Source organism: Setaria italica, chromosome VII (genome assembly GCF_000263155.2).
Source record: "Setaria italica strain Yugu1 chromosome VII, Setaria_italica_v2.0, whole genome shotgun sequence".
NCBI classification, from domain to species: Eukaryota; Viridiplantae; Streptophyta; class Magnoliopsida; order Poales; family Poaceae; genus Setaria; species Setaria italica.
Window position 1 is genome coordinate 10,455,428 of NC_028456.1, and position 14,447 is coordinate 10,469,874.

The 14,447-nt window shown below is 48.6% G+C and overlaps 1 protein-coding gene across 1 annotated transcript; it reads right to left on the reverse strand.

The window, feature by feature from the left end:
- Nucleotides 1-11,310: 11,310 nt before the first annotated feature.
- LOC111257937 lies at nt 11,311-13,615 on the reverse strand. The gene is made up of 3 exons (XM_022828479.1): nt 13,531-13,615; nt 12,446-12,967; nt 11,311-12,353 (listed from the first exon to the last, which is right to left on the reverse strand). Exons 1-3 carry the CDS (start codon nt 13,613-13,615, stop codon nt 12,181-12,183), a joined length of 780 nt encoding a protein of 259 aa, XP_022684214.1. The 3' UTR covers nt 11,311-12,180.
- Between the last annotated feature and the right edge of the window lie 832 nt (nt 13,616-14,447).

Here is a 14,447-nt window from a genome sequence, read left to right on the forward strand (position 1 = left end):
TCCTCAAATGTCCATCCAGCATGCTCCTGATGCCTTGCCGTGTCATTCTTATCCTCGCACCACCCCCAGGCCTTGAGCCGACCTTATCCTCCAAGCCAGAGCCTCCCCACAACAAGCCATCCTCCATTATTGCCCCAGACAGCCAGTTTGAGAGGTTCCTGTTTGCCAGCGAAATCCATCCAACTCCCACCATCTCCCTTCAACTCCTCTCACCCAAAGCTGCGCCACTTCCCCAGCTACACCCTTAGCCCCTCCTCTCCCTCAATCGTCCACCGAATTGACGAGAATCGAAGTTTCCCCAAGTTACATAAACTTTTCCACTGCCGCCGTCGACCTCACATGGCACCCCATGCTCCGGCCCTCCTCGTCCCGACTAACAGCTCAAATGGAACTTAGGTGAGGTCCTAACCGTGATGCTCTTGTCCTTTTTCCGTTTGCATCGAGTTTCCGCGCTCATTTCCGGGCTTGCCGACAATGTTCGCCGCCGCCCCGCGGAGCTCCTAGTGCGCCGCCCATCCCTCGTCAGCAACCCCACGGGCGAGGTCCCTGACCTTGGGGCATGGCCTGCTGCCCTCCTCCCTAGCACCACCATGCTACTTCCCCCTGTTCCCGGCCGGCCGTGCAACGTGTTGTGTGTGACCTGCTGTTTTTGTGCGTGACTAGAGGTAGAAGAAAGGGCCTAGGGACCCGATTGCTTTTGGGTAAGAAGTGTAGGGGGTCCTGTGAAAAGTTTCAGATTTAAAGTGGAGGAATCTGTCCAGGGGTGTAGGCACAAGATCTAGGGGCCTTTGTATGGCGGAACCGCCCAAATTAACCTGACTAAAATGCATTGAAGTCGCTTGATACGCGATTATGCACTTTAAGCAAGTCAACTTGGTCGACCGTCGGATTTCATCCGATTAACCACATAAACAGGATCGAGAAGCATCGCTCACGCGAAGGTGAGTAGCACAGAGGTTACAACATTCCATCACGACAACAAGTTCCACATTTTATTACATCAGAGTTTTCGAAATTCAGACCGAAATTTGCAAGGTTCGAAGTCAAATAAAACTAGCGGAAGCTAAATGTCGATACATGACATCACGACGGAGCCGATCATGACATCAAAAATTCCTTCCTTCGCCATCCAAGGAGGGATCCCACTCGACTGTCCAGCCTGGAGGAAGCTGGGTCAGCCAAGTGGTACCAGCAACCAAACTATTGACATTACCTGAAAAAGATTAGCCACAACAAGGCTGAGCAACTAGTACTCAGCAAGACTGACCCCTCGGAAAGACACGACCGAGACCTAGACATGCAAGGCCTTCTGGCTCTGGGGTTTTCTTTGCCAAAGGCGTCTAAACTCAGTCCTTACTTTCAACATTTTAGCTCATGTTCTACGTTCTTTATCCAGTCTAGATTAGCAACTTATACTAAACAAGAATGATTTCCAAGCAATTACTTAACAAGCATCAACTTCATCTCATGATCATGTTTCATCGTTACTCAGTGCAGAATAGTGATCAAGTAGTCCCAAACTGTGAGAGGCAGACGAATCGATTCGAATTTATTAACCATGCATGGCAAACCTAATCTCACGACATCCGCGCACCACGAAGGGTCACTTCATTTGTCCGCTGTCCCCATCGATCCCTTAGGCACGTGTCAAGGCCAACTGCCTTTGGCGTGCAATGCTCCATAATCCCAGCCTCTGCCGTACTATGACTGCACTGGCACCCACATGATGCACCATGGGAACGATGTTCCAAGGATAGCCGGAGGGTATGCCACGCCCCAGTTCAATCAGGTACTAGGCTTCCCCATCCCATACTAGGTATGAGATTAGTACTTTCAAACACTTGATCACGAACGCCAACACGTTTCGACCTTAGTTCATTTTCATTTAGACAGACGGGGTAATCCACCAAGTATCGAACATAAGCCTGACCCCGTCCGTTGTCCTTATAGTTGCGACATAACTGAAACATTCAACCCCTATAACTCGCGAGTGACAAGAGATCACTCGACTTTTACCGAAACCTATTTAGCATTGCATTACTCGACCTTAGCAACTAGTAATCAGACAAGGTACTAAGTTTATGCATCTAAGATTTCATTACAACTCCTAGAAACGTAAATGCGCAATCAAGTAATCAATAAGTGGCATGAAAGTAAAACAGGGAGTTCATGCACCGGGGCTTGCCTTTAGGGAAAGCTTGTGGGTCCTCGGGGTCTTGCTCTGGTTCGGGCTCTCCTTCGAAGGGGTGCAGTTCCTCGGTGGGGTCTTCTTCCGGTGCCGGGTGAAGCTCGTACGTCCCGTCGGCGAGATTCAACTCTACACGGAAATGCAATGCAGGGTTAAACATTTTAGTTGGTTATTTCAACACACTCATGTTTTAACTCAGACACTTGTAGCAACGCTACAGGAAAGGTGGGGGAGTTCAACTTCTGTTGGTGGAGAACAGGATGAGAGGGTCGGATTGGGAGAAACTTAGGGTCTGACCCTCAGATTTAAGGAAAAACCATACCGAGGTCCTCATACTCAACACAGAGAAATCCCCGAAAATATTTCACCGATACCCTCGGGTCAAAGAAAAAGTTACAGCCGAGCCCTCGGGCGAGGCGGAGAAAGGGTCAGCGAAACTTGGTAGGGTCGGGCAAACCGAACGAGAAGGGGTCGGACGAACCGAATGAAAAGGGGTCGGACGAACCGAACGACAAGGGGTCGGATGAACCGAACGAAAAGGGGGCGAACGAACCGAACGAAAAGGGGTCGGTCGAGACGAAACAAAAGGTCGGTAGCTTACCTCCAGGTCTACCGGTGAAGCCTTGGGGCCGAACAGGAGTAGGCTGGGGCGAAAGGCCGTACACAACGAAGGCTTGGGCGGCAGCGAGACTTCGAGGGTGCTCTAGTGGCGGCGGTGCTTCTTGCGGGCACAAGCGAGCTCGAGTACCGCGCGGAGGAGCGGGCGGCTGGTGGGTTGGAAGAAGCGGCTGGAGCAGAGAGGGGAACTTTCTCAAGAGTGTGACGGCGAAGTCGCCGGAGTGTGGGGTGGCGCAAAGGGGTGAGCTCCACGGAAGCTCAGCGGCGGCGCAGAGGAGAAAGCGGTGGCGTAGGTGCGGGCGGTGGCAAGGGGTGGCATTGCCGGTGAGGGGGTTCCTTCTATAGGGCCGGGGTGGCGCGGAGGGTCGAGGCGGGGCTCCGGTGGGGAAAGGATAAGGCCGGGAGCAGCGAGTGCGTGGGCAAGGCGGCCATTGGCCGGTGGCGCCATTGGGCAAAGGAGGCGGAGCTCCGGGTGGTCTTCGGTGGTGATTGGCCTTGGGCGGCACGCGTCTGGGGCTTCCGGTCTATCGGGCGGGCAAGCCGGAGGGCTGCCATGGGGGTTGGGCGAGCAGGCGGAGGCATGGGACGCCGTGGTCATGGCAGCTTTCCCGATGGACGGGCGGAACGGGGTTGACGGAGCGGAGCCGTGGCAGGCGGAAGGCCACCTGCGCGCGGCCGGCGGTTGGCTAGCTCGGCGTTCGCTCCGTCCTGTCGCGGGCGCGGGTTGGGCACCGTGGCTCTCGTCCTGTCGCTATCGCGCTGGTGATAGGGCGCCGACGAGCTGCCGGTGGCCGGCGGCCATGCGGCGTGCGAGCGAATGTGCTCTGGCGCACAGGCGTCGAGGCCCCCTTTCGGGCAGTAAGCTCGGCCAGCTTTGGAGCGATCCTCCTCCGAATCTTTCAACACAACTTCCAAAACTCCCTTAAACAAACTTGCTCAACTCTGATCGTTCTTCAAACTTTGTTTAAGGTGTTGGTTTAGATTGTGAAAGGATTCAAAGATATTTCCTGCCAAGGTTAGCCAAAAATCTGGAATTTCAGACTTAGGATTCTTAAGGCATCAGGGGTGAGTTGATTGGTTTACCTCACTTTGACCGGGATTTTGAACAAGTGCGGGCCCGATTTGGATCTGGGTCAGTGTAACAAAGTTGGAACACACTCGAGGTACTACAACTTTCATTTAGGCCCTGACTGGAGTTTAGATTGGAATTCGGGAGATGAAAGCTTGCAAAGATGGAGGAAAAACTCGAATTCCAGGACTTAAGAGATTTTTTAGGGTCCTTTAGTAAACCAGTTTTGGGTTGCTGTTTTTGACTCCCTTCCACTCCGAATTAGTCAAAGTGCCTTTAACAAAAGTTGTTTGAAGTAAAAAGTTTTACAACTCTTATTTGGGCAGAAACTTAAGTTTGCATATAAAATTTCAAGCTTTATTCCAAACTCCAAAAAGAGCTTCTTAGGGTTATAAAGGTCATTTCAATTCTTTAATCAGGGATTTATCACTGGTTTATTGTTAAAAGTACTTAATTTAGGTAGAGTTGTTACAGTCTACCCCCCTTAAGGGAATCTTGCCCCGAGATTCAAGTGCAGAAAGAACTAGTGCGGCTGGTGCAACGTACCTCCTTGATCGAAAAGAAAACCACGGAAGTTAGCGTTGAGATATTCTTCCGTCTCCCAGGTCGCTTTGTCTTCCGTATGGTTACTCCACTGAATTTTGTACATCTTGACCATTTGCCGACGAGTATGTCTTTCCTTCCGGTCGAGGATCTTAACTGGATATTCCTTATATGATAAATCGGGTTCGATCTCCAATTCTTCTGGGGTAATGATTTCAGTTGGAATCCTGATGCACTTCTTGAGTTGCGAGACATGGAAAACATCGTGTATCGCTGCAATCTTCTCTGGAAGTTTAACTCGGTACGCTACGGGTCCACACGCCTCTACGATCTCATAGGGACCAATATAGCGCAGAGCTAACTTTCCCTTTACTCGAAAACGTTGTACGCCTTTGGTCAGTGAAACCCGTAGGTATACAAAATCCCCAACCTTAAATTGGATGGGTCTTCTTCTTTGATCGGAATAGCTCTTCTGTCGAGATTGGGCGGCCTTGAGATTTTCGCGGATAATTCTCACTTTTTCTTTGGCCTCTATGACCAGGTCAGGTCCATAAACCGTTCTCTCTCCGGGTTGCGACCAGCTCAGTGGGCTTCGGCATCTACATCCATACAAGGCCTCGAAAGGTGCCATTTTCAGGCTAGCTTGGTAACTATTGTTGTAGAAGAATTCCGCTAATGGCAAACACTTGTCCCAGTTCTTGTCATAATGAATAGCACAGGCGCGTAACATATCTTCCAAAATCTGATTAACCCTTTCAGTTTGCCCATCGGTCTGAGGGTGATATGTGGAACTGCGGATCAAATTAGTGCCAAGTGAAAACTGCAACTGCTCCCAAAAGCGTGCTACAAACTGACTACCTCGATCAGAGATGATCATTTTAGGTACACCATGCAAGGAAACAATCCGATCAAAGTACAGTTCTGCATATTTCTGTATGGTGTGGGTGGTGTGCACTAGAAGGAAATGTGCCGTTTTGGTTAGTCGGTCTACTATAACCCATATGGAGTCATGCTTGCGGGAGGTATTGGGTAGTCCGACTATAAAGTCCATGCTTATGTCTTCCCATTTCCACGAGGGAATAGGCAGCGGCTGCAAGGGGCCAGCTACCCTCAAGTGGATCGCTTTGACTCCCTGACAGGTGTCACACTCTGAAACATATCGTGCAATGTCGGGTTTCATCCCACTCCACCAGAAATTTTGTCGGAGGTCGTGATACATCTTGGTACTGCCGGGGTGAATTGAGAACTTGGACAGGTGTGCTTCATCCAGAATTTGTTTCTTAAGCTCGGGATCATTTGGAACTACAAGTCGAGCTTCATAATGTACCACTCCCTTCCAATCATGTCGGAAATGTTTATATCCCTCGTCCTCCTGTGCAAGTTTCGCTTTGATAAGGTTTATCTCTTTGTCCTGTAGCTGTGCTAGAATTATTTGGTCAAGCAGGGTGGGCTCCAGAGAAATATGACTTAAGGTGCCGTGTGGAACAATTTCCAAGTTGAGTTTAGCCATTTTGTGACACAGGGTCTCGGCATAATTAACCGCCGATAAGCAGTTACAATGAATCTTGCGGCTGAGGGCATCTGCAACTACATTGGCTTTACCTGGGTGATAAAGCACTTCTAGGTCATAATCCTTGATTAATTCTAGCCATCTCCTCTGACGCATGTTGAGGTCTGCTTGAGTGAAAATATACTTAAGACTCTTGTGATCTGTATAGATGTTGCATCTGGTTCCCATGAGATAATGCCTCCATATTTTCAAAGCATGAACGATTGCCGCTAACTCGAGATCATGAGTAGGGTAATTCAACTCATGTGGGCGTAACGCTCGCGAGGCATAGGCAATGACTCGGCTGTCTTGCATAAGAACACAACCAAGTCCAGTGCCAGAGGCATCGCAATACACGTCAAATGGCCTAGTGGTGTCGGGCTAAGCTAAAACTGGTGCAGAAGTCAATAATTGCCTCAAGGTGTGGAAAGCTTCTTCACATTTGTCGCTCCACACAAACTTACTCCCTTTCTTCAGCAGTTCCGTCATTGGCTTGGCTATTTTTGAGAAGTCAGGGATGAAGCGGCGGTAGTAACCGACTAACCCAAGAAAACTTTGAATTTGATGGACTGAAGTGGGCGGCTTCCAGTCCATTAGTTCTTGCACTTTGCTTGGGTCTACTGCTATACCATCCCTGGATATGGTGTGTCCCAAGAATTTAACACTGTCCAGCTAAAAGTCACACTTAGAGAACTTGGCATAGAGTTGGTGGTCTCTTAAGCGTTGGAGTACAGTATGTAGGTGCTCTGCATGTTCTTCTTCATTCTTCGAGTACACCAAGATGTCGTCAATGAATACCACGACGAATTTGTCGAGTTCGGGCATAAACACCGAATTCATGAGGTACATGAAATAAGCTGGTGCATTAGTAAGCGCAAATGACATGACTAAGTACTCGTAGAGTCCATATCGTGTAGAAAAGGCAGTTTTTGGAATGTCGCACGGGCGGATCTTGATTTGATGGTAGCCAGAACGGATATCAATTTTGGAAAACACTATAGCTCCAGCTAATTGGTCGAACAGAACATCAATGCGGGGTAGGGGGTACTTGTTCTTTATCGTCACCGCATTGAGAGGTCGGTAGTCCACACACATTCGCAGACTATCGTCCTTCTTTTTCACAAACAAGGCGGGGCAACCCCAAGGTGATGTACTTGGGCGAATAAAACCCTTTTCCAACAAACCATGCAACTGATTTTTCATTTCGGCCAGTTCGGCTGGTGGCATCCGGTATGGTCTCTTTGAAATTGGGGCAGTACCTGGTTGCAAGTCAATGGCAAACTCGATATCTCTCTCAGGCGGCATACCCAGCAAATCATCTGGAAACACATCCGGATACTCGCACACTACTGGGATATCTTCCAACCGGGCCTCAGACACGGGATAGGCACAAGAAGTTTGGCACTCTCGGGGAGGTAAGTGTATAGTTGAGCTACCATACTTGGGTGAATTTATATGGATTGCCCTGGCAGGGATATCTAGGGTCACTCGGTGTCAGGTCATCCAATCCATACCCAAGATAACATCTATTCCTTCTATCCCAAGGGTAAGCAGGTCTTCCTTAAGAAGGGTCCTCCCTAACTGGATAGGTACTCTACGGCTCATTTGGTGTGAAGCTACCTTTCCACCTAGGGTAGAGATGATGTAGGTACCTTTGGTGTGACAGAAATCTAACCCACACTTAGCACTGATTCTAGTCCTAATGAAACTATGAGATGCTCCTGAATCAAACAGAATAAGGACGGGTTGATCACAGATAGAAAAGGTACCCGTTATCACTAGTGCGCCCTGTGGAAGTTGAGCAAGGGTGGTGAAGTTCAGCCGGCCTTGTCGAACCTAAACCTTTGGCTTCTTCCCCTTGTTGCTCAGTGCGTTGCCCTGACCGGGTCGTTGAGTCTTGTTGCGGGGGTAGTCCTTGGCGAAGTGTTTCGGGTTCCCGCAGGTGAAATAGTGGTTTCTAGCGACTGGGCGCAGTGGCATCGGGAGAGCAGGTCGGGGCCCTTGCGGTTGGAATCCGGGGAAACGAGGTCCTGCCTACGGTGGAGGTCGAGCAACCCATCTCCCAGGCTGTGCGGGCCTGCGAGGCGCTTGTGGGGGAACCATTCTGTACTTCTGGGCAGGCGGGCCGGGTGCCGGCATTGGGGCCTTCCTCTTCATGTCGGCCTTGAGAGCCTTCATGCAATCTTCCTGGGAAATTGCCAGGTTCACCAGTTCATTGTAGGAACCCACTTTGATGGGATTCAACCTTTCCTTGAGCTCCAAACTCAAGCCTCTGCGGAAACGGTCCCTCTTCTTTTCATCGGAGTCCGCATGATAGCCTGCATAACGACACAGGTCGTTGAAGGTCTGCGCATAGTGCAGGACATCGCGGCCTCCCTGGGTGAGAGCCAGCCAAGAACTCATTGAGCTTGCGCTCCAGAACACCCTCAGGGATGTGATGGCCCCTGAACACCGTCTTGAATTCCTCCCAGCTGACGACGTGGTCGGCCGGCTGCATGGCGTGGTAGTGTTCCCACCACAGGAGAGCAGAACCACGCAACTGCTGCGCGGCGAACCGAACCTTGTTCTCATCCAGGCAAAATGCGGTGAGAAGGGAGAACTTGGACTCGATAGCGCGGATCCAGGCATCGGCGTCAAGCGAGTCCTCCGTCTTGTGAAACAGAGGAGGCGGGTCCCCAAAAAATCTTCGTAACGAGCAACATGGGGCTGTTGATGGGCCCTTCCTCCCTGAGGCTGCTGTTGCTGCTGTTGCCCCTGAGCGATGTGCCTCAACAGCTCGGTTTGAGCTGCCAAGATTGACTCGAGGGTGGTCGGAGGCGGCGGTAGGGGAGGCACCTCGCTGCCACTAGGAACGGAGCCAGAGCGTGTGCGATGCGCCATCTGCAAGATTCACCTTTCCATTAGTTCCATAACCTCAGAAGTATTCCAAATAGGTGGGAATGTATATGTTAAATCCGCAAATGCAACTCTTGCCGCTAATTCAACACAACACATAGCCTTATCAAGGAGGTGCACATATCTTAGCTAGCAACTAGCTCGTTTCTACCGCGTCATTTTATCCTTGCTACCGATCGGAAGGTATTCTGATGCACGTCTGGTAGGGTCCCCAAGATCCGGTTTCTCCTTGGTTGGTCTGCACACACCCTTGGGCGAGCCAGAACCTTATCCCAGGGGTCCCACTAATTCCGACCTTTAGTGCCGGGGTCGGGCGAAACGGAGCTTTTCAACTCGGGGTCGGGCGAAGCGGAGACCTGCCGCGAGGGGTCGGGCGCGTCTGACCTCACGACTCGGGGTCGGTCAACTTTGGACAGGCCCTCAGGAAACGGGTGTGTGTTCACAGCATCAAAACCCACACAACTTGACATCCATGGCATGTCGCAAAGGGTTAGAAGTTGAGCCAAGAGTGAAAGACAAACAGGAACTGCCTTTGCCAAGATGAAATCGTTGCGGGTCTTAAAATACAGGAGGAGTGCTCAACTCAAGGCTAACCTATTACATCATTGGCCAAAATATAGGTCGCCGAGGAGTACAATCAAAAACAAAAGAGAACCGCTCAACCTAGTTTGTCATAACTAGAAGTCGTCGAGGTTGCCCACGGAGGCAAAGCTAAGGACCGGAGAGTGAGCATCACCAACTGGAGGCTGCAGTGAGGCATTCTCATAGTCCATGCTCGAAAAGCCTTTGATCTCCTCGGGCTCCTCCTCCTGGGCCATCGGCTCATCCAGCTGCACCTCTAAGGCGTGGATGGCATTAAGCTCATCGTGATGCTCCTGCAGGTGCTCATTGGCGTTCGCCAGCTCCATGTTCACATCATAGAACTGGTCAGCCAAGATCTCCATATCGTGCTCCATATCCACAATCTCTTCCTCCAAATGAGTAATCTTGTCCTGCATCTCAGCAATCTGAACATCCTTCTGTACCAGCTCGAGCGACTGGTCCACCATACCACTCTGCACGGTAGACAAGGCAACCTGGTTGGCCACTGCCATCCCAATCACCGTAGCCATCGCTCGGCTCTGCAGCTCAACCATCCTGTAGAACACATTCAGGCAACGAGCTGAAACAAAAATTGTGCGCTGAGGATCCATAAGCCCGAGCAAGTCCATATGCTCCATACGATCCAACCAGTCCGGGTCCCTCATATCCCGGGCAGGGAACAACCCAATCGGGTCTAGCACGATCTCAAGAGGGTGTGCCCGGCAGAACTGGGTCAAGGTCTGCAAGGCTGCAAACTCCCAGGTGTCGTGGAGCGTGTGTCCCTCGGCCACCACCTCCAGCAACGGCCATTGTGGCTGATCCGGAGGCGGGGGTACCCGCACGTGCACGTAGCTCCGCGGAATCCCGTGGTCCTGGTACGCACGTCCCGCATAGACCGGCGGCGACTGGTACCCGAAAGGACGCAGGGTGTCCCACAACATAGCTGGAAAACCCTCGTAGTGAAGGCACCGTGAGTAGGTGGTGCCATCCGTACCGACTGCAATGTGCACGGGCTGCGACATCTGTAACCAAAGGTCAAGTGAGAAACGAAGTTAACACTTGGAAATCAAATAGATTTCTGGCAGTTAGAGAAAAGCTCATAACTCAGCAAGTATTCCTCCAAAACTTCTCAAACTTTACTAGTATGTTCTTTAGATAGCGCGTAACAAGTTTGGTATTCAAAGGTAAGGCTAGAACAAAACCTAACAAGGTGATATTCTCAGATTCCCCTTAAGTGTATCTGCTGGAACTTTTCATACGGAGTCAAGATAAACTGAACATAACTTCCAAACCAGAGACTTAACAAAGCTGAAAATCTACCAGTAAGTCCTTTACTAAGTTCTGAAAAGATTTTCTTAAAGGACTACTAGCACAAAAGGTCCTTAAGGTGGTCGAACAGCAAAAACTCGCTGGTGTGCACTTAGGGCTAACAGCCAACAGGGGTCACAAAAACTGTTCACAACTCTCCACCCAAATGGTAGTACCTTGTGAAAAAATTTTCAGCGGTTTACTTGGGAGATTTAACACAACTTTCTTATACAAAGTTTCTGGTGTTATCATGCGGATCCACCTGAAAGATTTATTTTACCGAGCATGGCGGAAGAAGGACAGCGAGACAATCCTTAACGCGGTGCATTTCTTTTACGACGCACTCGAGTTCAGTTTTTTTTCCTTAAGTTGGGATTTTTATTTCTTAATGCATGCAGGTCCTAGTCGTCCTCTCAACCAAAAATAATTGCCAAAAACCTTTGGACTTACGTGGTTAGTGCCGGTGGCAATGCAACAATACGACTCTCACTATAATAACCAATGATATGAATGCCAAGAGTTGCCATAACAGAAGAAAATAAAACGTATTCCCTAAACAAAATATTTTAATAAATGATTTAGTAGAGTGAAATTAAATAATTAGACTGAGGACTTCAATCAAAGTTTTAAATTTAGCATTGGATTAATACCTAGAGATGGCTTAGAAGCAAGGACCATGATTTCGATTATTCTACTACATAAGTCGTAAGCTCTGTCATATTTTGCCCCTTCCCTTTATATGTACTTTCTATGAGACAATTCTCAGTGGAAGAGCTGGAGATGAACAGGGAAGAAAAGCAGCTCTCAGAGATAATTTATGGACTTGGTCTCTCCACCAGACTGCATTATAAAAATTAAGATATTTGACCTATCAATTTAGCTCTTGGGAAGAATCAAGGATTGAAAAGGGGTTCATAGAGCTGAATCACCTCTCAATGGAAATGAAAGAGGATAGCAAGATAATTGCCCTCCAACAGGTGCTAGTCGTAACGAAATGTCCTAAAACAGGTGCTAATTATTCACTACACCAACACAGGTATTTAAAGCATGGCAAGCACAGATTCACCAACACAGGTATTTAAAGCACGGCAAGCGCAGATTCATGAACTGGCTTCTCGTGTCACAACTGACAAAGTAACCATTGGAAATAAATCAAATAAATTTAGTTCAGCATAATTATTCAGGAATCCAACTGTTTCATAACATCGAGAGTCAGTATTGGATGGGTTCCGACAGCAAATCAATTAACAAATTGGTTGCTGGGGCTTCATTTCAGGAAAACTGATTGAGAAAACTTTCATGACCAGAGGAAGTTCTTTTTTCCGTATGTAGTAACTCTACCAGCAAGTAATCAAGGGAATTGATCCACAAAATAAATGCACCAGATTAGCTATACCACACATCAATTCAAGTAGGGAACCCTAAATTTCAGTAAAGCATCAAAAACTGAAGCACAACAGAGCAATGGTAGATACTGAAAACTGGGAAGAACAAGGACTTGGGGTTGATTAGTGAACTTATCTGAGTCCAAATACAACAATTGATGCAAGGGATTGACAGCAGTGCCGTGCAGCGCAGCAGCAGCTCCCATGGACGAAACCCTAGATCGGGAATCAATTCAATCAGAGGGAAATCAGAGAAAGGAAGGAGAAGATAGATTTGATGCGTGAAAGAGTAGTAGGAGGTACTTGACCTGGAGCTGACCACCACACCACGCTCGACTCGAGTGGCCGAGCGACGCCGAGCTCCCAGACTACGGCGGCACAAGCTGCTGCCGCCTCCTCCTCCCTGCTCGACCCAATGTGTCGGGCTTCAGCCGCGATGGTGGGCACGGGTACCGGGCGCACGCCGTGCTGCCCTAGAAGTTCTTCGTGGATGGATCTAGCGCTGTGCGTGCTGCAGGACTGCAGCCGCTGCACGCTGCCCCCATCTCGGGCTTGTTCGGGTGCATCGTCCCTGCCGGTTAGCAGCGAGCTGGTGCGCAGCAACGGGAGCAACGCAGCCGGGGACAGGTCGGCGTCGGCTTCCCCGTCGAGGGAGGAGACGGAGTAGATGGAGGCGATGTATGAGGAGCGCGATAGGCACTGGCGCTTGGCCTCGGTGCCGAAGCGGCCGCCGAGGGAGAGGCCTGGGCTGAGCGGAGGCCGCGGCGGAAGCGGCCGGTGGATCCGCGGTGGGAAGGTGGTGGCGGCGGATCGGGAGGCGCGTAGGGCGGCTCAAAGAAAATGGACGATGGAGAAGAGAGCGGGGCTGAGGGGAGCGTTCGGAAGGTCAAAAAGAAGTGGAGATTTGTTTTTTTAGCCTTGTTTAGTACAGCCTCGGCTCCTTCCAAAACGACTTCGGCTCTAGCTTTTTTTTGAGTGGTTTCTGTGAGTTAAATCTGTTTTGTAAAATGTTTGGTAAAATGGCTTCTCAATAGTAATATGCATATTTTATGATCACTTAATGCTTGGAGAGAGGAGAAGCTAGTGAAGTCACTTTTTTTTCTTCTTCTCTCTAACGTAAGACATTTTGCGACTTCTTCCCGGCTTCGGTGATGGAGCCGTTTTGAAATTATCCCTTGTAGGGCTTCACCAAAAGCTAGTGGAGAAACACTTTGACAAACCCTACCAAACGGAGCTTTAATGGAGATGTTAGTGCATTTCCACGTTACATCATTCTGCAGTTAAGATTCTTGTGTGATATGGAATGATCATTACAGATTTTTGATCTGATTTATTCAGATAAGCATCGTCTAACAAGAGATCACCTCATTTTCTCTATAAACAAATTCTATACGTTGTGCCGCTAGGAGGCCGTCGAGGGAGGTGACCCCATCTCGTGCTTTGCTGCCATCAGGGAGCTGGCTTGATGCCATCGCCATCGTCAGAGAACATCCCTCGGCCCGTTTAACTAAATTATGAACCCTTTTTATTTCTTAATATTTTTCTTTTTCCTTTTTTCCTTCTATTATTCCACCATTGTGAAGTAACACACATATAAATATCTTATATGCACCAAATCATTTTTTATATGTAATAGATTACGGATAAGTTGCCTTCTAGGAACTAATCTACTATTTTCTATATGTTAATTAAATTTCTACATGGTTATCAAAATTAATTCCAAATTGAATTGCATGTGCATCTAATAGGATAGAAAAAATTGCAAAAAATATATATATGTTGTTATTAGTGGTGTGTACATGTTTATGAGGTATGAGTCATATGGAGTTGATGCACACATATATAGGCCAAATCAACATATGTTTGATAATTTTATAGTTTTATAATGCACATACAATCAATATAGAGTGTCTTAACGAGTCGGCATCATGATAGAGCACGTTTGTTTCAAGTTCCTGATGTATCATTCCTATGGAAGGCACGGTGTTGAAAATTCTTGTCTCTGTGAATGTTTTGTACTCATGGACTCAAATGCTCCCTGTCAGCTTCCAGGTGATTTTGTTTGTTTTGGTTTTCCTCTATCATCTTCTATTACTCATATGTACATCTCTTGGTTTGTTATGTGTAATGGTTTTTTCTCTTTATTCTGTCAGGCATGCATGAAGGCATGGAGTGGATGGAAAAGTGGAGATAACTTCAAGAAGAAAAGGTAATGTCAAAATTATTTGGGATCTGAAACATGACAGTAACCAGATTCTTCAATACCTCAGATCACTATTATTTCTGTTGTGTGATTTCATTTTTGTGGTA

Bases quoted from the DNA above. Each gene is read 5' to 3' on its own strand.
- LOC111257937 (XM_022828479.1), bottom strand. From the start codon at position 13,615: ATGGCGATGGCATCAAGCCAGCTCCCTGATGGCAGCAAAGCACGAGAT. The intron at 12,968-13,530 runs GTATAGAATTTG...ATTTTCTTTGAG, and splicing joins CGGCCTCCTAGCGGCACAAC to CCGCCCTACGCGCCTCCCGA. The intron at 12,354-12,445 runs GTCAAGTACCTC...TTCCCGATCTAG, and splicing joins GGTGTGGTGGTCAGCTCCAG to GGTTTCGTCCATGGGAGCTG.